General features: G+C 41.0%; 1 protein-coding gene across 1 annotated transcript; it reads left to right on the top strand.

Moving 5' to 3' along the window:
* Positions 1-643: 643 nt before the first annotated feature.
* Positions 644-26,803, top strand: plcd3a (phospholipase C, delta 3a). Its single transcript, XM_080725091.1, has 15 exons — positions 644-871; positions 7,219-7,383; positions 12,585-12,813; positions 13,838-13,967; positions 14,927-15,152; positions 16,071-16,272; positions 17,077-17,221; positions 17,498-17,650; positions 18,343-18,495; positions 18,783-18,936; positions 19,240-19,356; positions 21,093-21,271; positions 22,138-22,273; positions 23,335-23,484; positions 24,140-26,803. Exons 1-15 carry the CDS (start codon positions 784-786, stop codon positions 24,292-24,294), a joined length of 2,382 nt encoding a protein of 793 aa, XP_080581217.1. The 5' UTR covers positions 644-783; the 3' UTR covers positions 24,295-26,803.
* The last annotated feature ends 711 nt before the right edge of the window (positions 26,804-27,514 follow it).

Raw genomic sequence — 27,514 nt, 5'->3', positions numbered from 1 at the left:
GCTGGGATTTGAACCGCCAACCCATGGATCATTGGCCAACCCACTCTACCTCCTGAGCTACAGCCGCAGTTAATTAGTTAGTTAGTTACTTGGGCAGCCTGGCTCTCAGGTCATCATAAATCTGATTCTGATGAACCTCTCATTAATGTTTGCAGTTATATACAATAACCACCAGATGTCGCCACATGACAATTGGTTGGAAAGAATATTCTGAAAGGGACGTCGTATTCATGGGAATGAACAGGTTTATGCAGTTATTCCATTTCCTGGTTATATGCTTTATGCTTATGGCAAAAGGCTCGTTTTATTGTGGATTTTCTTATAAGTTCACATCTGACATATTTTTTGCCTTTTGAAGTTGTATCTGAGGGTTTATTCGATATGATGTGTGTCTGTGTCTGATAATCATTTCTTTCTGTTGTTGTCATGTAAGTTGACACTATAAATGGCTTTAAGTTTGCTGGCGAGGGAATAAGGGGTTGTTGTTTATTAAAGTCTTGGGAATCGTATTACGGAGCACAGGCATGGTTAGACTGGGGAGGGACCATTGACATAAATATACGGGAGGGACTTGAAATGCTGAAGGGAGTCAGAGGGGGGGAATAACATTTGCGCTCCCCCCCTCTCTCTCTCTTCGGGTAGATCGGGACTGGGGAGCAAGATCAGATCCTGCTTGCGACAAGACACCTGACCTGTGCCGAGATTTTAGTTCCAGTAGCCGACAGTGATTCTCACAATTAAAGCAGGATAAAACAGAATTAACGGAGTTTCCATATAGCCATTATGCTTGGCAGCAGTAAGATGCCAGCCACCGGTTCCAATGCACAGAAGAAGTTGGTTGAAAAGACAGAGGACCCTCTCAAGAGACTTGGTAAGGCATTGATTTAACAGTTAACGCATGAGGGAAAGCCATGCGTAGCTAGACTACAACATTACATCGCTGATGGTCAATTGGTCAAACTTAGTTCTGAACTTTTTAAAAGCTGTTAAGTCGTGGCTGATAATTCTGATTTATGAACTGTAGCATTAAATGAAATAATTATGCAAATGGTATCTGTGCACGAACGTCACCTGTTGGCTTGGCTACTTGCTCTTGTTTCGTGTTTTGGCATAGCCAATTTTGTTAAAACTTTGAATAATTTGAGTTCTAGTTTTTGAAAGAAGATACATGATTTTGACTGCACTCAATAACTTGGTGGCACTAACCTAACCATAGGCTACCTATAACACTAACTAACCTATACAAAAAAGAACAACAACTTAGTAAGTCTACTCTATATCACATAAATGACATAGGACTAAGCCTAATGTAATCACACAATGTATGTAAAATTGTCTTTGGTTGTGTGACAGACAGACACATAAACGGGTTATAGTGAAACTAACTAGCCTCGATACCAGCCTCCTCCAGAAATCTACATTTTCAATTGCTTTCTGTAAATGTGGATTTCGGGAGAGGCTGGTTCACGAGGCTATCTGAAACACCACGATGATAGTTCAATTGGATAATGTGTGGGAGTGGGTGTGGAGAAGTGATCATGTGTGTGAAGTCAAGTGTCCAACTGTTCATCGTGTGATTCAGGCTTCTCATCAGTATAGCCTATCTATACTGACACAACCATGCCTACTCCCTCTCATCAGTACTTCTCACACGAACACGCACACCCGCACGTACACACACACACACACACACACACACACACACACACACACACACACACACACACACACACACACACACACACACACACACACACACACACACACACACTCTCTCTCTCTCTCTCTCTCTCTCTCTCTCTCTCTCTCTCTCTCTCTCTCTCTCTCTCTCTCTCTCTCTCTCTCTCTCTCTCTCTCTCTCTCTCTCTCTGAAGCCAGAGTTAAAGTAACACTCATAAATGTGGACTCTCTTGGAGTTAAATGAACACCCAGGATTTGACTGTGCACCTCGCTTAAAATAGAGAATTGCTGAGTAGGGACACAGCAGCTGTCAGTCTCCAGAAAGTCCCCAGGGATGCATAGTGGTCCAGAACCACTATGTGTCAACTTAAGTATCTCTCTCTCACTGTTTCAAAAAAGAACCTGTAATATGATTACTGAGACTGCAAATTATTGTTCATAACTGTTGTTACAACTATTCTATTTTTGCTGTCAGATCAGAGATTAGATATTTGGTTTAAATTGGTATTAACCCACATCTTGGCTGTCCTCCTGCAATAGATTACGCCTTACGGTAGACTGCGTAAGTGTAAATTACATGTAAATTCAATTATGTTAGTAGTATATCAGTAACACTCTGATGGAAGTAGGTGAAGGCCACTGGGAACCCTTTAATATGCAGTAAAATCCTCAGTGTTTATTTAATTCTGAGATTTCTGACAGTGTATTCTAGTTTAATTTCAAAACTAGAAGCAGTGCTCTTCCGAGCACAGGTCTCCACCAGGCCAAGCGGCCTGTTATAGCGCCACCATGAGGCTGATTTGAAAAGTTTGAAGTGGCCAATCAGGAGGGAATATGGACAATCAGACAGATCCATGTCGATCACATGACTGTAGAGATACTTTCTACCGATTTGCGTGATTTTTGGACAAAATCTGTAGCAGTACTGGCCAAAAGGTCGTTTTGCACAAAATGGCCTCCTGGTGGCGCTAGAACAGGCCCATGTGAAAAATGTGGGGCAGAGGTTCTGAATTGGCATCCAGGGAGTCAGTGTGTGTGCTCAGTTTGACAGCGACCGGGCCAACGGCGCCGGAGATTAGCTGGTAACAAATTGAAGGACGCACGCACGCACGGACGGACGGACGGACAGACAGACAGGCGAAAACATACTCTCCCCCATGCCTTCGGCTGGTGGAGACAATAAATCTCATGGTTTTGTGTTACAGGCAGGTTCAGAGGTGGTACTATATCATAGCTTATCACATGACGTTCTTCTTTGTTCAGTTATTTATTTTTTACGAATCTTTTAGTTCCTAACACCTGCACAGTCTACTTAGATTTATGCAACACCAATGACTACACTAAAACATGTGCATCATCTCTCCATTCCGACATGTCTCCTTTCCGACAGACACTAACCCTATCTCTTACCCTAACCTTAACCTCTATGGACGTGTTGCCACTCCGACAATAAGAAGTCACTGTCGGAGTGACGACATGTCGGAATGGAGAGAGCCCCCCCACTAAAACAGCATTGTTTTTTATGAGACCGATATATTTGAAAGGTTGGAGATAGTTAGCCTGGCATGTCCAGACTAATATCCCGATTCCCTACATATCTTTTTTTTGTATTTAATTTGTTTTATTTTTTACACTCGCAGATTCGACTGGTTCCAGGCTAGGAGATAGTCCTGGTTTACCAAAAGTTAAATAAGCACACATGTGTGCGTTGCCACAGACCTGATGTTCTAGGAGAGGACATATTTGATTTACCAAAGAGTCCAAGGTTATCACTAAACTGGAGAGCCATGCTGCCTCATTAGTCTATAGATGAAAGTTACAAATTGAAAGTTAGTTTATTTTTTGCAAAAGCAAACAACGCTCCATTTCATGATTCATGTGAGTTAAACAAGGTCATGTAATGGATTTAGAAATGGAAGTTTCAGTGCAATATTTAACATTCTCGAACATAAAACAAGTAGGTGTGCTGAAAATCCAACAAATACAGCCCATTATAACAGCGAAAACAATCTACAAGCTCACACTTGTAGATCTGCTATTTTAGCTATTTAAAACAAAAAACAGAGATGCCAGGAAAGCGGTTAACATATTTGTTTCAGGGCATAGAATTTTCCTCCTGTATTGGGAAATGAGTGCACACAAAATACTTAAAAGATAATAATTCATAAGGTTTTGTATAATAATCTGTGATCGTTTCGTATATTATATCTCCACTCTAGAGGGTAAAGTTAGGGTTGATTTGGGTGGTAGTGTATGTGTACATTATGTAGTCATTTTCACTTTCACTGTAATTCAGGAATTTCTAACCATAGTCAGTTGACTCCACAGACTGAATTTGACATTTCCTGTAACACCGGAGTTTATATGCATGCAAACTGTGTTCACATCATATTGATTATTGAGTGCATGAATAATGCAACATTTATCATGGGGACCAAGAAGCTGTTCTTAAATTAAATTAAATCTGGCCAATGCTACTTGATACAGACAGACTGCATCGTGTAACCAAATATCCAGAATATTCCCCAAAGTCCAAATATGCAAAATAAATTAATAAACAGTTTGCACCATGCCTTCGTAATATTTAAATGCACTACCAAAGAGTGAGTGACCGAGGCTGATTTGTTTCTTTTGGTTGTTCTGCATTCTGTTCAGCACCTGCTTTACCTTTCTTTGTATGTAAACGTAACTATTTTGAATAGTGATTTTCCTACAGGTTAACCTGAGGGAATAAAACAGAGCTAGCGACCTGGTCATGGACAAAGTAGGCTATAAATTAATAAGCTGTGAGTTAATTAAACCATGTGCTGAGGACACCTCATTTGGGCGTGACAGAGCACAGAGGGCAAATTAAACAGTTCAGTCGTCCATTATCCATATCATGTCTACAACAACTCTCTATCTTTATAAGTGTAGAATTGAGGCATGTTTGCTCTCATGGCAGTGGGTATGTTGAGGGAAACCTGAACCATACCCCTTGAGATGTTGGTATGTAGGCCTCAGTGTCTAGCAAACAGGCAGGCACAGTAGGTCAAGATTGTTTTGATCTTCTTTGTGATGCAGGCCACCCCTGCTGGTCTCTGTGTTGATATAGTCTTTGTAGAAATATACCACATGGGACTGATTTGAATGTTTATTGTTTTTAAGTTCCCACCGTATCTGTCTTCTCGCTTGATCTCTACATGTTCTATTCTTGCTTGCCCAGGCCAGCTGTAGGGGAATTTCTCACTAGTTATCTCCCCCCAAAATATTTCACCATCTCTGTAAGTTAATAATGTGCCATGTCCACTCCATGTCACCACAAGAGCCTACTGTTGCATTCCTCAGCATGGTTGCTAGCTCACCATGCAATGCTTTGGCTATCTGGTTAAGTGTGTGTCAACAAGATTCGCTGCAGCTCACTGTGGGGAAAAAGAGAAAAAGAGGCTCAGCTCTTGGGCTTTAAGAATAATTCCCATTCTTCCAACCGTACTTAACTACAGAACTGTAAAAAAAAAAGAAAAAGGAGCAGCCTCAAGAGGCACACAGCTTTTCTGTGGGTACGTGACGTTGTCAAGGTGAAATGTTTCTGGTGTCTGTGTGGAACAGTGCATTGGCAGGGATTTGGGGCAATCTTTTTCAGTTGCTCCATCCCTGCTGCATTTTGCAGAGAAACAGTGTAAGCAGACTGACAGAGAAAAGCAAAGTTGAGGTTATGGACGTGATGATAAAACAAGCGGCGGGTTCAAACAGTGAAGCAGTTAGGCAGTCTGAGCAGCTTAGCATGGTCATTGACCTGCTGCTAATGAGGTCCTTGTGCTCTCTCTGCCTGTGGGAATGTCTTGTTACACAGCTTGGTGACTGTGTGGAAAACAGGGTTGTTTTGGTGGAGGGCTGAAGGGGGGAACTCTTTTGTTTTTCACCCTGGGATGATGGAGAGAAATAAAATCCATGGCTGCTCCCAGTTTGTCTCTACTTGAGGGGGTGGGGCTTTGTACAGCTCTTGTCCTGTAGCTTGGAACTTGGTACAATATTTGGCCCTGGCAATTCGGCACTATGAAGAATTATGCCTAATTTATTTAGTTGCATGGCAACATAGCTGATGTACAAGCTCACAAGCTGGTTATATTTGAGCAATATTTTATATGGGTTGATGATTGCACTATAAATATAAAAAATAAATATCAATATATTAGCAACAGAGAGTTAAAAGTTATCAAAGATAATAATAATAATAAAAAATGAAATCCAGTGAGTCAATCCATTTAAATGAATTGCAAGTAAATTCAATGTATTATTGCCGTTTAGTTTGTATGTACTAAAAACGTTTTCTCTGCAATTTAAAGGCAGGGGAGGGGTTTCTACATACAAAACTGTTTAGTTCACACTGATGCAACAAGGACCTACTTTGCTTCTATTTGCACACATGGACCAAGAGTCACAAAATGTGTATGTAAACATTCACGTTTTGTCCTTCAGGTAACCATAACATTGCAGACTAAGACCTTCAGGATCAGCTATGAACACTCATAAACAGTGGTCTTTCTTGGTATTATGCTTTAAAAGCCATTCTTGTGAAGGAAATATGGTATATCAACGCAATAGAAATCTAATTTCATTTAAGAGTCCATTTTGCTCACTAATCCAGATGAATATACAATGTCATACTATCACACCTATTTTGAGCTAACATTTTCAGTACATTTGCAAAAATAAACCACACGTTCACACTGTATAAATTACTGAACCACAACTGGAAATTAACCCTGACGCAAATGATGCAATAGGAAACATTTACTGTAAGTTTCCTGACAGTGACACATTGACCTAACGACGTCAACTTCAAACGAAATTATAATTCCTTGATACATGTTATACTCCTCCAATAAAACGCACTCACAACTTGAAATTAACCCTGACGCAAATGATGCAATAGGAAACATTTTCTATACGTTTCCGGAGTACTGACAGTGACACATTGACCTGACGACGTCAACTTCAAACTAAATTATAATTCCTTGACACATATGTTATACTCCTCCAAAAAACGTTCTGCACTCTTGGATTATCTACTGACTCTGAATGACTGACTGATTCTGACTCCAACTTTACACATGGACTACTGGGAGGACTTCACAACCATGAACAGTTGTGAGACTTATATATATATTCACTTAAATATTATTTGTCAATAGACTGTAAATATTCATTATGTTCACTGTTGATAGTCTGTACTGTACATACATTGTCCAGTGACGATTGGTTGACAGTGATAATGTGTATTATCATAATGAGTGTTGATACTCTCTACATATACATTCTTATAGATGCACATATATACTTATATTTATTGATATAGCAATAAATATAAGTATAACTCAGTCAGAACCCTTTATTTTATTATTTTATTTTCATTTTGATCATATTGATTATCTCTCTAATCTTGTGTTTACAGCTTACTACTGTTCCTGCTATGGCACATGAATTTCCCCACGGGGATCGATACAGGTTTATCTTATCTTATGACCTTTTGCATGTGTGTGTTGGTGTGTGTTCCAGGGGTGCTGGACAATGAGGACATACACATGATGATGAAGGGCTCCAGCATGACCAAGATACGCTCCAGATGGCAGAAGAGCCGGAACCTGAGGCTGCTCGACGACGGGGTCACAGTGTGGTGTGAATCTACCAAGTACACTCGCAAGGCCAAAGACCAGCAGACCTGTGAGTAGCCCTGTGGGGAGGGGTGGCGGACTGGGCTGGCTGGAGCAAGGAGGGGTAAAACTAGGGTGGACAGGAGTGAGGCCAAGAGAGGGGAAGAGGAAAGGCGAGGACCAAGAAGTTTGTTTTGGGATCATATTTGAGTGAGCGAGTGAGGGAAGGAAATGACTGACGACGGCAGCACCTTGCCCTAAACAAGGGTGGTCACGTAACACGTTGTGTACTTTTCATGATGAAAGATGTACAGTTAGTTACCATAAAGTGAGGAAACTGAAGTGATGTCATATTAGGTCTTTTGCCTGAAGAGAAAGTAGGGTAGCACTCTATTGAAGCACTCCACCCGCACACTCCCTATGTTAGTCTATTCAAGCGCTGTGCACTCATTGTTTGCCTCAGCTTTTTATTCTGGTTGTGTTTACTTAGGGATCGTTGCATTACTCCTGAGGAGAAACCTTCATCAACAGCAAGTGAAACCTTTGTGTGTAGGTGTCTGATAAAAAAGAATTAGAAAGTAGCTTGTTGATGATCATTTGTAATATACCAGTAAGACTCCCTAATCGGGAGATAAGTGACTGTCAGGTCGCATGTAAAAAATCACCTGGTGGTGGCGCTAAATGGGACAGATCCATGTTGATGACATGACTCTAGACATACCTACTGTGTACCGCTTTGTGTGATTTTAGGGCAAAATCTGTAGGACCAGTGTCCAAAAATGTGTTTGAAAAAATCGGCCTGATGGTGGCGCTAAATGGGACAGATCCATGTCGATGACATGACTGTAGACATACTGTGTACCGCAAACATTTCAGGGTTAGCTTCAGGTCCGAGGAACACGTGAGAGACGGATTCTTTACAGTCACAAGTGTGCTTAGTCACAGACTCACAGTCAGGTAGAATGTATTGTATGCTGAATGCCTTACCCCTGATGTAATCTCTGTAAACAGATCAGGAAGGGAAGTCCACAGTCACAACAGCTCTCTAATGATGTTAATTCCCATAAATAACAGAGAGAGAAAGCTCTTTCTGTAATCCTCCATTGTATTGTCTAATTAACGTGTGGGAACATAGTTATTATTGTTGGGTTTTTGACCTTTTCTCACCTCCCCCCTTTATCCTCCTCTGCAAAATACGATCTTTATTTAATTTTTGGCTAAATCAGCTGACCAGCCATTTCACAACTCAGTCTTGTGATACGCGTGCATACTGTGTGTGTGTGTGTGTGTGTGTGTGTGTGTGTGTGTGTGCGCGACAGTGCATGCGACCGTGCGTGCGAACGTGCGTGCGAACGTGCGTGCGTGCGTGAAAGGGAGAGAGTTGCATGTTTCAAATTATGATGACTAAAGGTTTTTTGCATACCATCATTGTACAACATAGTATAATATAGGGTTTAAGTGGTCACTAATCAGACAGATCAATCTAGTCGCTTATAACAAAATGAATTAGAATGTTTTCGTGTCAATTCATTGCTACATGAAAAAAATACGGTTATTGGTTCTAAATATCGGTTTAAATATATTTTTGGTTAAATGCCCAGCCAAACTATGAGTTATACCTCTTCATGTAATGTAATTTAGTCCCAGTGGGTGATAGTGCCAACACATACTGTACATACATACTGTCAATTTAAACTAAAGCACATGGTGAACAAAGACAAAGGCAAAGAAGACAAGAAACAGCCGGCCATCACAACACCCAGGGAGAAACGATGAAAGCAACCTAAGCACATGGACAAGGAAAAGCAAAACAAAGGCACAAATAAATAATATGGCATGAGTGGAGGGACACATGTAGATCGTGAAAGGGTTAGGTTACTGCTATCTTTGATAGTTAGGGAATACAGATGCATAACATATTATAAATGAGTGGACATTGACTGCTCTATTACAGGAGTTAACAAGCCTAATATACTTTGTTGTACAACAAATAGTACAAGTGAGACAGTATTTTTACAATTTCATATTGATTTAATTAAAAAGTCTGTATACTGTATGTCTCTCTCTCTCTGTCTCTCTCTCTCTCTCTCAGTATCTCTTGCCCTCTTGTCTCTTTGAATGGTTCCCTGTGTATGAGCAGCATGACACCTCTGCTACGGTACATCAATGTAATCGTGGCTGCATTTCTATTGCTGAACGAGGAATGTGTCTACCAGGCTACTAAACTAGTGCTGCACAGTAACATTCGGACTGTTTTACTGTGTACACCTTTAACCCGCGCTCACTATTTGCTCATGGGGGATGGGTATGGCGTTGCATGGGGTGAGAGGGGCAGTTGGGTCATTGTAGGTTAGTGGGTGGTAAATGCAGCCGTGAATGCACTGTTGCCTGTGCCAAAAATAGGGCTAGTGGCGTCGTGGTGGTGTGTAACACTTAGAAGTGCACAGTGACACCGTGCAATGTTGACAACTCGCAGGGCCAGGGCAGAGTGTCCACTGTATCTAGTAGCAGGGGTGTCGCACCAAATTCTGGGCCCTGGGTACAAGGATTCACTGTGGGGCCCCTGTGCTTTAACTATTGAAAAATAGCAGATCTACAAGCTCACAGCGCGGCACCGAGTGCCGCGCTGCGAGCTTGTAGATCTGCTATTTTTGAAAAATTGTGAAAATGTGTGCAAGAAACCTATGTTTCTATGTCAGTGATGCTCAAACTTTTTCATGTCGAGGACCCCCAAAATGATATGAATTTGGCCACGGACCCCAATCTCAAAATATTTAGTTCCAGGGACCCCCCCGGAAGCAAAATGTTTTTGCACACATTTTCACGACTTTTCAAAAAAAATAGCAGATCTACAAGCTCGCAGCGCGGCACTCGGTGCCGCGCTGTGAGCTTGTATATCTGCTATTTTTCAATAGCTAAAGTTACTAGGGCCCCTCCACCTTGGGCCCTGGTAACTCAGTCCCACTTTCCTACCCCTTGTGACGCCCCTGCTAGTAGGTCGATACGACAACATGAACACGTTACAGACGTTACTTGGTGTCCATTGCGTGCAGGATTGTGTGTGTGCACTCTGCACTGACACTATATCCTCACGGTCTGGCTCGTACCTCCAAGTTTCAAATGTGTATGTTTTTTCTCCGACATTAAAGCCCTGTTCCGTCATGCAAGAAAGAGTGTTGCACAAAAGTAGTGAAAATAGCCGATCTACAAGCACACAAGCACACACACACACACGCACGCACGCACGCACGCACGCTCGCACACACACACACACACACACACACACACACACACACACACACACACACACACACACACACACACACTTTACAAGCACACAACACACCAACATTGTGTGCTTGTAGATCCTTTTTTTTGCTTCTTTTTTTATAATAATAAAAAAGGAACCGTTTTGGACATACAAGGTTTCCACCCGACAACGACGATATATTTGTGTGCATATACACATTTGTGTGTGCAATGTGCATAGGCTGCATACTGGCATGTGTGCATGCATACACAGTACATTCCTCAATGTTCATTCAATTGAGAGTGAAAACATTTGACTCCACACTCTCAGAGTTAAGTTAAGCCTTATATACTTTGTTGTATGACAAATAGCAAAAACAGACAATCTACAAGCTCACAGCATGTCACATCGCGAGGTAGTTGTGAGCTTGTAGTTCAGCTTTAGCCTATCAAGCGAGCCCAAAATAGCGATGCCTGGATTCATGTGGTTAAATGAACACAGAGGATTTTACTGTGTATAATATGTGTACATTTCTGTGTGCTGTGTGTGTACTGTGCGTGCGTGTGTGCGTGCGCATGTGTGTATAGAGAATCTGGAGTTTGGCCTGGTGCCACTATGCTATGTTAAAAGGCAGTCCTGCAGACCAGTGGGAATGAGGGATCTGGCACCTGTAGTTCACTATTGTGCCATCTGCACCGAGGGACGTGACATGGAATGCAGCACTTGACAGTTTGGCTGCCAGTGGATACCACGTGACAAACACACACACACACACACACACACACACACACACACACACACACACACACACACACACACACACACACGCACACACACGCACACGCACACACACGCTCACTCACACATACATGCTAATGTCGTAGTCGCGACAACCAAGGCAAAGGAATGTATCAGCAATCTTGAGGAGGTGGATGGCAAGGGCTTTCATAGCCTCCAGCCAAAGAATGAGACAATTGTCTGGAGAGATACTGTATTGCCCATTTGCGCAAAGCCTGAACTATTCAGCGTCTTCAGAAATAAACAAACTCCTCCTCACTGGATGACGTTTCTTTGTGATGGGAGTACACAATAAAATACTCAGAGCTAACTCTGAGCGCTTGTGAATGTGATAAAATCTTCACTTAATGCAGCCTGCAGTTTCGGAATACTGATATAGTATTGATTTCAAACATGCAAACATGACCTGCTTTAATTACTTTAGTCTATTAGTAGTTTAAGGACTATTATTACATTTGTATTGTCCAATGTATTTGTATTTAAGTTCATAAAGCTAATTAAAGTATGACTAAAGGCATTTGAAATTAAGTACAAATGTTACTTTTCACGATTCCAATTAAAAAATAATTCGGGATTCTAATTCAAGATAGATCCGCTAATACTGACATAAGAGGTTTCTGCCCGACAGGAACAATATGTAATGTGTCCCCCTGGAATGAGTTTGGAAATATGGTGACCCTCTCCATTATCAAAGTTGCCCACCCCTGAACTAAATGATTACATTTGTAGATAAATGAACACATTTTACTGTGCACAATAAGCTACTGCAGTGGTGTTTAAAATGTGCAATTTGGCCCATAAGGTGGCACTATAATGCTTCTGCTCTCTGCAGAGAAAGAAACAGAGAGAGCATGGCTTTAAAGCTAACGTCCAGCGTCATAGAGTTGCAGGTTAAAATTATCCTGCTGGGAGGCATGTATATCAGACACATGCAGGTCATATTTTATTAGTACCATGTGCATGCTTGTGCTCGGCATTGCACATCCTTCAACAGAGACTTTATGGTTCCAGAAAACACTTGACCCTCGGCCTTCAAGTTAAGTCTGATTTTCATTGAGCTCCATGTGCTTTTAAAGCTGTTCTAGTGTCCAGCCAAAGCTCTGTTTACTCAGCAACAGTGACACTGACACACTTATAACTGCCTCTGTCTCGCTGTGTGTTTATTTGTCCCTGTTGTTACTATCTATATCGATTATCCTTCCCTCTCTGTGCCCTCTCCCCAGTCTCCGTGGCAGAGGTGGAGTGTGTGCGTGAGGGATGCCAGTCGGAGGCCCTACGGAAGGTGAGCGGATCGGTACCGGAGAGCCAGTGCTTCACAGTGGTGTTCCGAGGTGCCCGGAAGAGCTTGGACCTGCAGTGCAACAGCGAGGATGAAGCTCGTCACTGGGTCCGAGGAATCCGTACCTTGAAGGAACGTGTGGCCAACATGAGCCAGAAGGAGAAACTGGATCAATATCCTCTTCGCTCCTGTCACTTGTCACATGTACTCACTCCTGTCACTTGTCACATGTACTCACTCCTGTCACTTGTCACATGTACTCGCTCCTGTAACTTGTCACATGTACAATCTCATTGCAACCGTCAGGTCGCAAGTTACTATGAAAAGCCGTACGTCCGCCAGTCAGTCCCTACGTTTGTCTGTCCGTCACGTCACGTCACACTTTTGCCCCTACTCTTATCTCTGCCACCATCTCCGCCACCGTTGCCCCTATCCATGCCAAACTTTGCACACACACTCCTTGGCTGCCAAATCACAACCTCCACCCCTGATTTCTAGTGCCACCATCAGGCTGATTTTTGCAAAACACATTTTTGGACACTGCTCCTACAGATTTTGGCATAGAATCACGCGTAGCGGTACACAGTATCTCTAAAGTCATGCTATCAACATGGATCTGTCCCATTTCCCATATCCCCTCCTGATTGGCTACGATTGCCTTCTAAAGTTTGTGTATGCGACGTGACGATCACTTATCTCCCGTTTAGGGAGTCTTACTGGTATCCATAGTTAAGATGTGCAGTAATTACTGGCAAGAAAACACTGTCTAAATATAGTCTGAATATCCTTGTCATAATCCCTGGTACCCACTACTCAGTTGTTGGTGACACAAGAGCAGACAACAGCCTGTTATGTTATGAAAGATATTCTCTGGCTCTACAGTATTTATCTCACCCTTTGATCTGTTGCTGTATGTGAGAACACATAAATCAGTAGGGCAGTAGGGCATGCCCAGAGTTATATGAGAGATGTAATCTGATCATTATCTATACACAAATAGTAATCAAGGAGTGGGACCACCTAACTAAAGTCAGTTTCTATTCACTCTTGTCATAGACATTGTTCATTGTTATTAGACATCAAAGTGTTCAAAAATGTGTGTGAAATTAATGACTTAAGTGGATCACAGCCCACTGTGAACCCACATACTGCCATAGCTCTGTGTGTAGTCATGTTCTATTCCTTAACCTTTGACACTTGGATCCGTGGCTACTTGAGACGAGCGGATGAGAATCAGGACGGGAAGATGAGCTATGACGAAGTCCAGCGACTGCTGCAAATGATCAACATTGAACTGAATGAGCAGTATGCACGTACATTATTCAAGGTCAGCTTTATATGAATATGTTTTTTTTTGTGGTGGTACATAGGGGTACATATTCATGTTCAGTATATGTTTAAAGGTACTGTAAGTTATATTTATTTGTTAAAATAATTGTTAAATAGCTCTATAATATTGAACAGAATATCGATGCAATGAATACTATCACAATATAGAGCTTTAATTATTTTAAAAACAAAAAACTAAACGTTTTGTTTTTCCAAAAAGATATAACTTGCTGAGTATTAAGAAACAGAATACACTGTTGGTGGGAGAAAGAGAGAGAGAGAGAGAGAGAGTAGTTGAGGCTCAAGTCTGATTTATACTTAGTTATGTGCCTTTCTCACGCATTGAAAATAGCAGTGTTATGTTATGGAGACGTCACATAAACTTGTAGATTGGCTCTTTTCTGCACAAGATACCGTTGTTTGCCTATGACTAAGATACCGTTGTATGACTTAAGTATAAATCAGACTTTAAATACATGGGGGTGGTGGTGGTGATATTTTGCTAGTTTGGGGTGATAAAGATTGCCTGGGGTGTAGAATCAGTGTTCAGTTACTAAACCACTGGTAAACCAATCCTCCAAACATCTCCCCTCCCTCTCAACCACAGCTAATGACTTTATTTTGGAGGATTAGGATTATCAGCTATATTGTGTGTCTCTCAACCATTCATTATTGTTAAATTGTTGCTTTTATGTTCCCTTCCAATGTGATCCCTGCTGCAGCCCTTAATGTAATATATCTGTTTTATGTAACTGTATGCTTGGTTGGTTTCAATTATATAGGTGCCCTCTAGCCTGGGAATTTGATGCACTCCCAAAACAAAAGCAGATCACAAGGTCCAACCAATAGAAATAGGTCACATGATTGTAAAAGGTTAATGGACCGTCTTCCTGCATCTCTATTTTTCCAGTTTCTTATAAATAAATATGACTTTCACCGCTCTCATCCGTATCCTAGAAATGTGACCGCTCGTGTGACGGTCGTCTGCATCCCTCAGAGATCGAGGAGTTCTGCAGGGAGCTTTTGAGGCGGCCAGAGCTGGACGCTGTGTTGAGGCATTACTCCAGCAATGGCTGTGTCCTCTCCACTGCTGAGCTCCGTGACTTCCTCGGAGACCAAGGGGAGGACCCATCGTTGGACCACGCCTTGAGCCTCATACGCACCTATGAGCTCAATGACTGGGGTAAAAACACTAAAACACCTATGAGCTCAATGACTGGGATAAAACCACTAAAACACTCACTAGCACGCACAGGGGCGTCGCACCAAATTCTGGGCCCTGGGTACAAGGATTCACTGTGGGCCCCCCATGAATGTTCTTCATAGCGGGAGGGGGTTTAACCCATTTAGACTGGGAACGCATTATTTTGTGCTTTAAATATTGAAAAATAGCAGATATACAAGCTCACGAGTCACGAGAGCTTGTAGATCTGCTATTTTTTAGAAATCGTGAACATTTGTGCAAGTCTTTGAATAGTTTTGACCCGATGTGTCTTCTAAATCCTTCTAAGGGTTTTTGAAAACAAAGCCTGTTTCTATGCCAGTGGTCAAACCTTTTCATGTGAAGGACCCCCAAAATTATATGTATTTGGCCACGGATCCCCATCTCAAAATATTTAGTTCCAGGTACCTCCCAGAAGCAAAGTTTGAGTTACAAATGTCCACATAAAAAATATATATTCAAAGATTTGCACACATTTTCACAACTTTTCAAAAATAGCAGCTCATAGTAGCTCACTGCGAGCTTGTACATCTGCTATTTTTCAATAGCTAAAGTATAAAATAATTTCAGGCCCCTCCACCTTGGGCCCTAGTAATTCAGTCCCACTCCCCCCCCCTTGTGACACCCATGAGCATTCACCAAAAAACACTCACTAAAAGATTAACTTCCTAAGACTGTGATTAGTCCAATCCCTGTGATAGAAACGTCTTTGAACTAAGTGTGTCTACCATGTCTTGTCTTGCACAGGTTCTAGTCTACCAGCAGTTCAAAAAGATAACCAAAGTCACTGTGATATATGTTATTGCCAGTGTCGTTCATGGTTTGATTCCCTTCATTGAAAATAACACCGTAACGAACATGCTTTGTGACACATTGCAGCTCAGAAGAACCAGTTCATGACCCAGAATGGTTTCACCATGTACATGCTGTCTCTGGAAAATGATGTGTTTGACCCCAAACACGCCCGCGTCTACCAAGACATGACCCAACCCATGGCACACTACTTCATCTCCTCCTCTCACAACACATACCTTACCAAGGACCAAGTCACCAGCGCCAGCAGCACAGAGCCTTACATCAGGTCAATATTTTAACTATTCAGCCCTATTTAAAGAATAGCTAATATCTACCAGCATGTTTGATGCGTTGTGAGCTTGTATATCTTTTATTTTAAATATTTATTCAAATGTTTTTGACATTTTTATGACGAGCCCAAAATAGGGACCCTGGGTTGAATGTTTCAGATTCAGAAATAAATACATGATGCACGTGAACCAAATTAATAGCAACAACACACACCAAGACAGTGATTCAATTAGAACAGAATTTCTTTAAATGGACTAATGTTAGAAAAAAGTGTTATTGAAAAAGTGCTATTTTGATGATCTAACTGTGGTGAAACCACATCCTGCAGTGTGATATCCCTGCTGAGTAAGATTAAGCATCAGGGACGTGCTGGGCCCCTGATTCTGCCCGGGAAAAAGAGTTGGAGAGGCTCTCATTTTTATTATTTTTTATTTTGGTCGTTGTCGGGTGGAAACCTTATATGTCCAAAACCGTTTGTTTTGTATTTATCATTTTAAAAATGATTTAAACGAGTGAAAACAGCCAATCTACAAGCACACAACGCCAAGCACACAACGCCTAGCACCGTTGTGTGCTAAAAATTACAAATTTGAAACTTGGAGATACAAGGTTTCTGCCCGACTTTTTGGCCGCATAGCCCCCAAAATGGAACGAAGGCCGACATTTTATTGTTAATTTTTTTCTAATGGCCGGCCTGGACCGGCCGGGAATGAACCGGCCGTTCGGGAATTGTCCCGCTTTTCCTAATGGCCAGCACGTCCCTGTTAAGCATACTGCTTTCTGTCTCTGACAATGACAGGGCTCTGAATCAGGGGTGTCGTTGTGTGGAGCTGGACTGCTGGGATGGAGATAAAGGAGAGCCAGTCATATACCATGGGCGCACTCTGACGTCCAAGGTGCCCTTCAAAGAGGTTATTGAAACCATTAACCAGTATGCTTTTAAGGTGAGAAAATAATAAATATAAAAAAGATTCCCATTTTACACTATGCATTGCACAATGATCTTCCAGATTAAATAGTTTTCAATGCCAGTAACGAATAACGAAATCCAGGTTGTTGGCTGGTTGTCTCTTGCAGTCTTTACTACTGGAACCTTTCTGGCTGTAGTTACATCTTGGCTCTGATGCCCAGAAGCATTGTGACAGAATGAGGTCCTCTGTTTATTATTACAGTGTATGTGGTCTGCCTGCACTTTAATGATTTGTTACATCTCATTCCAGGCCTCTCCATACCCTCTGACTCTGTCCTTGGAGAACCACTGTTCTGTGGAGCAGCAGGCTGTCATGGCCAAACACCTGCGCACCATCCTGGGCAGCAAGTTGCTCACCAAGCCCCTCAGTGACCAGCCACTGACCCAGCTGCCCTCTCCTGAGGTAGAGCACACAACCCATGGCCTTCTCTACACACACACTCCTGCTCTTCTACATGGCTTCCATGTGTCCAAGTCAGCAGGGGTGTCGCACCAAATTCTGGGCCCTGGGTACAACGATTCACTGTGTTATTTTGTGCTTTAACTATTGAAAAATAGCAGATATACAAGCTTACAGCGTGCTGCGAGCTTGTAGATCTGCTATTTTTGAAAAATCGTGAAAATGTGTGCAAGTCTTTGAAGGTTTCTTGAAAAACCTATGTTTCTATGTCGGTGGTACTCAAACTTTTTCATATAAAAGTCTGCCAAATTGATATGTATTTGGCCACGGACCCCCATTTCAAAATATTAAGTTCCAGGGACAGCCCAGAAGAAAAATTTGAGTTACAAATGTTTGTTCGCTTAAAATACACCTATTCAAAGATTTGCACACATTTTTACGACCTTTCAAAAATAGCAGAACTATAAGCTCGCAGCGTGGCACCTGGGTGCCACGCTGTGAGCTTGTATATCTGCTATTTTTCAATAGCTAAAGTATAAAATAATGAAGGCCCCTCCACCTTGGGCCTTAGTAACTCAGTCCCACTCCCCCCCCCCCTTGTGAAGCCCCTGCATGTCTACATGGCTTCCATGTGTCCAAGTCAGTGTTACACCGCTTTAACAGAGTCGTTTGTTTCCATGGCTCTTCTTTTGCAGGAATTGCGGGGCCGTATTCTGGTGAAAGGGAAGAAGGCAACGCCTCACCTGGGCCAGCTAGGTAAAACCAACAGTACTTGTAGCGTTTCCTCCAGTTCTGATGACGAGTTACTGAGCAACAATAAGAATTCGTCCAAGAAGGATGCTCCCAAGGTTTGTTCATTTAGTTACTTCAATTATATTTCATAGGCGTCAGTAAAGTTATTAAAACGCATTTAGAATAAAAATAAATATGTTAAGAACATGGAATGTTTTGATGCTACGCAACGTTTTGAAAAGTGGTGTTGAAAATCAATCTGCAGCTCACCTCAGCTCTTATCTACTCCATTTCTTTGAAGAGCATTGCTTACTGTACATAGTCATTCTAGGATCACAGGGATATTATTTGGATTCTGTGTGCTATGACTCTACACCTTAATTGTGTTGTTTGCCCTCCATAGGTGGTCTGCTCTAAGCTGAGTCCAGAGCTGTCAGCACTGGTGGTGTACTGCAGGAGTGTCCCCTTCCGTGGGTTTGATAAATTATCTGAAAAAACCCCAAGCGACATGTCCTCCTTCTCGGAAAGTGAGGCCCTTAAACACATCAAAGACTCAGGTGAAACTTTGAAATAATAAGTGTTTTATACATTTCTAACACTGGGTTGGGTAACAACAATGTCTTATGCACACCTGATAAGCTCAGAGACAGGTGCGTAGGCATAAAATAAAATGACCTGCACACCGTTTGTACTTGCACAATAAGGACAACTTTATTTAGGCAACATTTCGGCCAATTGACCTTCTTCAGGCATCGGTGCCTATGCAGGCAATTTTATTTGATTCCATAACACTGAGTTGGGTAAAGCATTGCATACTTACATTTCTTTTAAGTTCTTTGTTTTGTTCTTCATTTATGCAGGAAAGCTGTTTGTCAGACACAACAGCAAGCAGCTGAGCCGGATCTACCCCTCTGGACAGCGCCTTCAGTCCTCCAACTATGACCCCCAGGATATGTGGAATGGTGGCTGCCAGATGGGTGAGTTCTCCAGTATAGAGGGTTTGGTGGGATGGATGTAGTAGGGACACTAAAACTATAGCAGCTATTATCACTTGATTAATTAAAACAGGGGTCTTCAACAGGGGTTCCGGGTCCTCAGAGTTACTACAGGGGGTCCTGCAAATCTTTGTGTGAAACTTAACTCATTTAGTGCCCCTGAAATTAACGGATTATAAAGTCCACGATGCCACCTTCAGGCTGGCATCACCGCCGTTATCTTATTTTGAAGGCCAGAAGTCCACCACGCAATCACTTCCGGTCTGACGTCATCGGATCGTGCGCCGGAACCGATCCGTGTCCACGTGGAGTTGTGTAATGGCGGAACGGAGCTTTTATAACTGTGTAACATAAGCGAGCATCTGCCTCCATCCTAGCTTCTAAAGTGTAGTTTTGAGATAATGGACATTAAAGATGAGATCCCCCGTCCACCTCAATGTTATGGATGGGACTATTTTGTTACTCGTGGAGCCGTGATGATGCGAAATCAGCGACGGATTTCGTCTCCGGACCGGCGGCCATTCTTCTCGGTAATGTACTCGCCGTTACAGTAATCTATTACTTTTCCCGAGATATCCCGTGAATGGCACTACATATACTCGAGTACATTTCGCGAGACATCTCGCGAATGGCACTAGATGAGTTAAGACAAAAATAGCAGATCTACAAGCTCACAACGCCTCGCGCAAAGAGTTTTGGTGTAGAGGGGGAAAAAGAGCAGACTAAGTACAGAGTGAAAGTTTATTAACTATTGATGTGTGGTTAAATATCTGGAAACGCAAATTTAGATGAACCCAAAATACACCGATGATTGTGCTGTCAAACAATGAAACTAAACTATATGGTATCTGCAGGTTGTGGGGGTCCCTGCTTCATCTCTCTCTCAACTAAGGGGTCCTTGGCCTGAAAACGTTGAAGACCCCTGAATTAAAAACAAAACAGTATTTATGGTTGTCTGTGTGTCCCAAAAGGATAAAGCTAACAGTAAACAGTATTCTACTACAGTAATTTTCCTGGGAGCTTGCTGAGAGTAAACATGACATAATTGGCATTATGTTGTGACAACAACTGGCACTGGTATTGACTGACTCGTTCACTGACGCATATAGTAATGCTAAAAACAAAAGGTTCTTTTGGTTCTCAAACATTTTCAAGTCAAGGAGCCTTCCCTTACTTGACAATTCTTCAATATTTTATTATATTTTAGAAATAGCAGAATTATAAAGTATAAAGTACCGTAATTGCTGGACTATAAGCCGCACCTGAATATAAGCCGCACCAGCTAAATTTAGAACAAAAAAACAAATGTTTACATATATAAGCAGCACCTGACTATAAGCCGCAGGTGTCCTTCCTGCTTCCTGCTAGAGCGCCCCTGGTGACCGTTAGCTGTAAAAATCTGTATATAAATCCTTGTTAAAGACCATTGTAAAACTAACTAACTGGCCCTTAACTGTAAAAATCTATATATAAGCCGCACCGTTGTATAAGCCGCAGGGTTCAAAACATGGGAAAAAAGCCGGGGCTTATAGTCCGGCAATTACGGGTAGGTAAAACTGGATTTGATGCTAAATTAACTATATTAACTGGACCCCCCTCCAGGACCCTTGGGGGTCCCTGGCCACAACTTTGAGAATCACTGTGCTAAAATGTTTTTTGTTGAAATTCATGATTGTCTTTTGTCGTCTTCTCTTTGCATTCCTCTGTGTGTTGTATAGTGGCCCTGAACTTTCAGACGCCAGGGGAGCAAATGGACCTCAACCAGGGCCGTTTCCTTCCAAACGGTGGCTGTGGATACATCCTCAAACCAAGCTTCCTCTGCAGCCCCACGTCCAACTTTAACCCAGAGATCACAGGGGGAGGTCCTGGACACGTCCCCACTCAGCTGACCATACGGGTGAGCAGCCACTGTACTGACTAGGAATATTGATAAGGAGCAGGGCTGGAAAAAGTACTCAACATGTTATACTGCTACGGTAAAAGTCCGGAATTCAAAATCTACTTGACTAAAAGTACAAAAGTATTGGCATCAAGTTGTGTGTACTTAAAGTACCAAAAGTAAAAGTACTCATTAGGCAGAATGTCCCTTTTCGGGTTTTCAAATGTAAAACTGGCTATTTTCAAAAAAGTGGATTAAAGGTACAATATTTGGATCTGAGATGTAGTTGAATAGAAGTAAAATGATTGTAAATGGCCTGGGAAATACTCGATTAAAGTACAAATACCTAGAGATTGTAATTAACACATCTGGTGCCAACCCCGAGTTTCCCGAGTTTGAAAAGGTACCACCCCTGTGCCAACCCCGAGTTTCCCGAGTTTGGGCCGTTTTTTCCAAAAATGTTTTTTGGACCTCCAGAAATGTATTAGGCATGATCGCGATCGCGAAATTGCATGTTTAACCCCCATACCAACCCATTCTTTCAAACATGGCAGCCATGTTTGTTTACATCTGAAAAAACATAATGGCTGATAAATCATGAATGCCTGAACGGATTTCCAAGCGGATTTTTTTGTTTGAAAGCTGTGAACAGTGTGCACACACGTGGTGCATCATCTAGGCATGGGCTATAAATTACATGGAAGTCTATGGAGACCATGGCATCGCGGGCCATTGAAGAGAAAAATCATTGCAACATAAGTGTTAAGTACAGTACCGAAACCATGAAACTGTTTGACTTGAAGCCCACTTCTCAGACAGACAGTTTCTTATGGGACAGTGATATGCATATTTGATTAGACTGATTTGATTGATTTTACTTTCAGATAATATCTGCACAGCAGCTGCCAAAAATCAACATGGACAAGGCCAGTTCCATTGTGGACCCACAGGTGTGGGTGGAAATCCATGGAGTGGGGATTGATAATTCAAGAGACAAAACTCACCGCATTGACAACAATGGTAACTTGACCATTTCATTATGTTAATAGTGCCATAATCTTTTACACACACTATATTAACCTTATGCCTTGTGATTCAAAACTAAGTATGAACCATGACCTCGTAGGGGCTTTTAAGCCGTGACATCATTTTGTAGGCAGAGGAGAATCTGCCCCCAGAGCATTTTCTGTCCCTCTCTATTTTCAACAGATCCGAGACAAAAATAACGACTAAAGAATAATTCTAACACTTTCCTTTCAACAACAAAGAGAAGAAAAATGCGTAAATAGTAAAAATTGTAAAAAGATTCACGGAAACTGGGGGCAGAAATTCTCCTCTGCCTACAAAATGATGTCATACTTAACAGCCCCATATCTTGTAGATCAGATATTTTCACCAAATGTTTGCCTATTTTTGCTGAATGTTCGTTTGGCCTATTATGACATGCCGAGAATTGAACCCTAGGGTTCATTTGGTTAAAGATCCATTCGTATTATTGCTTGATTTTGAGATTTTGAGTTGAGTTGCTCAAGTTGAATTGTTAGATAAATGTACATTCCAATGAGAAGGACAGTCACGTTTTATGGCTATAGGGTTTCAAGTCTAAACTTAAAATTACCAGCAATCATTTTGAAAAATGATTCTGTGCAGTAATAATAATGAACTTGATTTGTATAGCGCTTTTTGAAAACAGAGTTACAAAGTGCTTCACAAATAATTAATTCAATATTTTTTTTAACAATATAGAAATTGTGTGAGAAACAAGAAATGAAAGGATACAAATGTGCAAAAAATAACAAGAAAAATAATACAAGGATACAAGAGTCCATGAAACATAATAAGAGCAGAAAAAGAGAAACACAATACAAATCAACAAGTAGTAAAAGCAAGTCTATAAAACTTACATAATTTAAAGTCATCTTTTAATCAGGCATGCCATTCCAAAGTCTAGAGCCAGTAGTACACTTCTTTAATTTGGTGTCTGTTACATGCCATTGCTGAGCACTGTGCTAGTAAGTAGTGGGTGTGTATGTGTATTTCTTTCTTTTCCCCCCATCATAGCTCTCTTATGCCCTCTATAGGTTTTAATCCCAGGTGGGACTGCACTCTAAGCTTCCAGCTGCAAGTTCCTGAACTGGCCCTGGTGCGGTTTGTAGTCGAGGACCACGACCACACTGCCAAGAATGACTTTGTAGGCCAATTCACCCTACCTCTCACAAGCCTACGGACAGGTAAACAGTCCCATGCTATTACTAGCTGTTGAGAGACAGTCTTGCATCTTTGTAGGTTTTTCTTTTTTTTTATTTGTGTTGCTGCATGTCTACTCCCTTTCTCTCTTTCCATGATTCCTGTTACAACTATACTATCCAAATAAAGGCAAAACACCCCCCCCCCAAAAAATAATAATAATAAAAGAAAATAAATATATATATATATATGCTGTATGTATATATATATGTATATATATATATATATATATATATATATATATATATATATATATATATATATATATATATATATATATATTAAGGGTGCAACAATACATGTAGGCTATTCGTATTGAACTGTTCAATACGAGGGTGTACCGATCCGAATGACCCTGTACCGAACAATACAATGCAATACCATTCCACATCCACATTCCCCTTGGAGCCCCCTCAAGGACCCCTAGGGGTCCGCAGAGCACACTTAGAGAACCACTAGAGGTTGGGTACCGTATCGTTCAAAGTTAAAACGAAGTTCAAAAGTTAAACAAAAAAAAATGTTGTTATAAAAATACATTTATAAATCAAGGACATTTCTGTTTATTTTTTTGTATCGAAAAAATATCGAATATCGAAAAGTATTCACAGTAAATGTTTGTACTCTTCTCTCTTTCCCCAGGTTACCGCCATGTGCACTTACTGAAGGCAGACGGCTCCTCCTTGTCTCCTGCTACTCTCTTTATCCATGTGAAGGTGTCTCAAAAAGGAGTTCGCGTTAAAAATCTGTCAGAACGCATGGCCATGGCAAAGGCCACAGGGAGGGGGAAGGTATGACATGACATGATATGACATGACATGACATGGTATGACATTGTATGAGATAACATGACATGACATAACATGAAATGTCAAGTAACTGTCTGGAAAACGTGTGTTTCTGACAAAGCACATTGAGAGGAAAATCACTTTGTGAAGAGAGGCTGCCTGTCTGCCTCCAACCTCATGCGACCAATTTAAAGCAGTCCCATTTCTGAACAACAATGCAAGCAAGATGTACCGGTAATTGTATCGGGTAAAGATGAATAAGGGCCTAGTTAACTAACTGCCTCAGTATAGACATTTCAGGATACATTGAAGAAGTTGCATGTGGGTGGTTGTTGCTCTTTCCTTCTGTGGAAGCAGGACTTTGGAGATGAGTTGTTGTTGATTGTGAAACACTGACATACGTAGGAATGGAGAATCTACAAAGATTTGGTTTAGGAGTTTATCCCAGATTTGTGGGATATAGCATACTAATTATGTTCTCCTTAATTTTCTTTATTTAAGAAATACAGTATTTAACAGTTTTATTCTTCAGTATTGACTTACAGAAATATTTATTAACATTATGAAAATGCTCTTAGTTAACTGAAGCTGGCTCAAAAGTGGTTATGAGGCCAAGCTTGCCTGCTTGGCAATAGTTAAGTAGATTTACCATAGCACAAATGTATATATTTCAGTGGTAAATGTGTTGTAAACCTTGTAGTGTTTGTCAGAGTCTGTATTGATATAGGTTGATAAAATATTAATTTATCAAACGATTTAAAAAGTTAGTCTAATCATTAGACTAACTAACTAAGACATTAGACTCTAATCATATATATGATACACTAACTTTCACACATTTTATTTCTCTCAGAGGAGAAATGTTTTAGGTAGCTAATCTGTGAAATATTAATGTTATTCATATAAGCAGTGTTGGCTCTCTGGTAGCCCCTTTATTGTGGTTAAATGTCAAAATGGAGATTATTAGTAATTAGTAAGCTTCATTTCATACTGTGCATGCTAATGTGAGATGCACAAAGGCATGTTTGACTTGACTTAATATAATTTGCATGCTTGTTTCATTTTAGTTTTGTTAGTCAAAATAGTATTACTTTCAGTAAATTGCACTAAGAATAAATATTTGTCTGAGTAAAGCCCAAACTACGCTTTGCCATGCAACCAAACGGTTGCATGCATCTGCTCACAACCATTATTATCCCCAATGGTAGTTGCGACTAGTTGCATTGGTGTGGTTTGGGCTTAGGGTGATCGAACACTTCACTGTCATTGTCAAATCCAACCACCAGTTCTGATACGACTATAAGCCTCTTCAGGGACATGCCCTATAGTAATTGTCTATAATGTATTTGTCCTCAAGGAGGAGATGCTGTTCTACAGTAGTGGGTGGCATACCACAAACAATTAACACATACACAATTTTACAGAATTATACAAAATACATGATTTACATGAAAACTTAATTACAGGCATCACACAGCAGAGGCAAATAGATGGATTCTACACAGCACAGACTGGATTTCTAGTAACTTAAGAGGAGGTTACTTATCTAAAGCTTGTATGGCTGTGGGAACAATGCTAAAACAGGTATTCTGCAAATGATCGCTACTCGATCATTTGCAGAATGTGGTGGTCGAGTGGGTGGTCTGTAGGATTGTGAGTACTTTGTGGATCAGGGATGAGGTGACACAATCTGGGAATTTGGGGGTGGGAATCCTAATGAGCTTTCTGTCTAAGTGAGTTATCTTTAAGAGCAGATTTGTATTCGTGACTGTAAACATAGTTATATTATAATATAATTTTATTAGGGAAAGAACAAATGGCACCATACAGAAGACCTGGCTCAATAATGCTACGATACAGAAGGCGTACAAGATGGGGTTGGACAGACAGTGTTTTAGTTTACAGGTGGCTGTAAATCCATGTTTACAATATTTATAAATATCCTTCGTATGCTGATTGAAACTGAGGTTATTGTCCAGTGTAATGCCAAATTACCAATGTGGTGTCTTTGGGTGAGACAGTGGGGTGGGCTAGTGTTTTGGGGTCAGTTCTTTAGATCTTAAGGTAGGAGTATGTTATTGTTGAACCATTTACTAAAAGGGAATCAGTATGTTGATACGCAGAGAGAAATAGTGAGGGAGAGTAATTTGTTATTGAGCTTGACAAGGATGGCCATTACAACCGCATATATAAAGTAGAGTGGTGAGTGGACTTTGCCAGTCATTTTTAGAGTGTAGAGATTACCACAATTATACTGCATAAATTGAAAATGACCAATAATAATTCTATTTTAAGCCTCATTTTCAATTATTGGGAGAAAGATTGTCTTAAGTGTCCAAGCATGTCACAGAGCCATTCAACATTATTGCACACTGAGTCTTACATACAGTAAAAGCAACTAGTGCCAATGAGGAACAAAGCCTTAACTTTGCAGTGTTAGAGCGATGCTATATGTGTTTGTCTTGTAAAATTGTAGTAAATGATAAAATGATACACTACTGTTTTCAATAAAGTGCCATTAATACAAGTCATGTGATGTAGGAACTTTTCTTTTGTGTGTGTGTGTGTGTGTGTGTGTGTGTGTGTGTGTGTGTGTGTGTGTGTGTGTGTGTGTGTGTGTGTGTGTGTGTGTCACAGCAAGAGAGACAGACAGACAGACAGACAGACAGACAGACAGACAGACAGACAGACAGACAGACAGACAGACAGACAGACAGACAGACAGACAGACAGAGAAATTGACCTACCGGTATAAAATAACTTTGTTTACAATGAACAGGTTACTTATTGGCCAGTTATTACCCAGTAGTTCATTGATCTATTTTGTGTTGGCCAAGGCCCTGCTGTTGCAATGAAGAGTTAACCCTAATGTATACTGTGTGAGGTGAGGTAAACCATGGCTCATGACTCAGAGCAAATACAGGAAAAGCCATGTTTGCCTCACACAGGGTAAATTATTAGGCTTTAGGTATGATATGTGGCAGGTAAACTGAAGTAATATTCTATTTTACAGGGTGTGTGAGATTTTTGTTAGAACTAGTGTTTAAGTATTCTGTTTGTTCAGTAACAGGGGTCTTTCCATCTCCACCTCTGAAAATATAATTATGTTCAGATCAGGATACCAATTTAATACAATTAAGTGAGATAAGCAAATTGGAAGTGAAAAAAGAACAGACAACATTGGACTGGAACGTTATACAATGTAGAATTATAGAATGTATAACGAGTC

Source organism: Nannobrachium achirus (genome assembly GCF_963921795.1).
Source record: "Nannobrachium achirus genome assembly, chromosome: 4".
In the NCBI taxonomy this organism is placed as follows: domain Eukaryota; kingdom Metazoa; phylum Chordata; class Actinopteri; order Myctophiformes; family Myctophidae; genus Nannobrachium; species Nannobrachium achirus.
Note: the sequence above shows the minus strand (reverse complement) of the source record. Positions and strands in the feature narration are given on the sequence as shown.

Coding starts and splice junctions, on each gene's coding strand:
- plcd3a (XM_080725091.1), top strand. CDS start 784: ATGCTTGGCAGCAGTAAGATGCCAGCCACCGGTTCCAATGCACAGAAG. Junction 12,814..13,837: donor CAGAAGGAGAAACTGGATCA/ATATCCTCTTCG, acceptor AACCTTTGACAC/TTGGATCCGTGGCTACTTGA. Junction 18,937..19,239: donor TAAACACATCAAAGACTCAG/GTGAAACTTTGA, acceptor TCATTTATGCAG/GAAAGCTGTTTGTCAGACAC.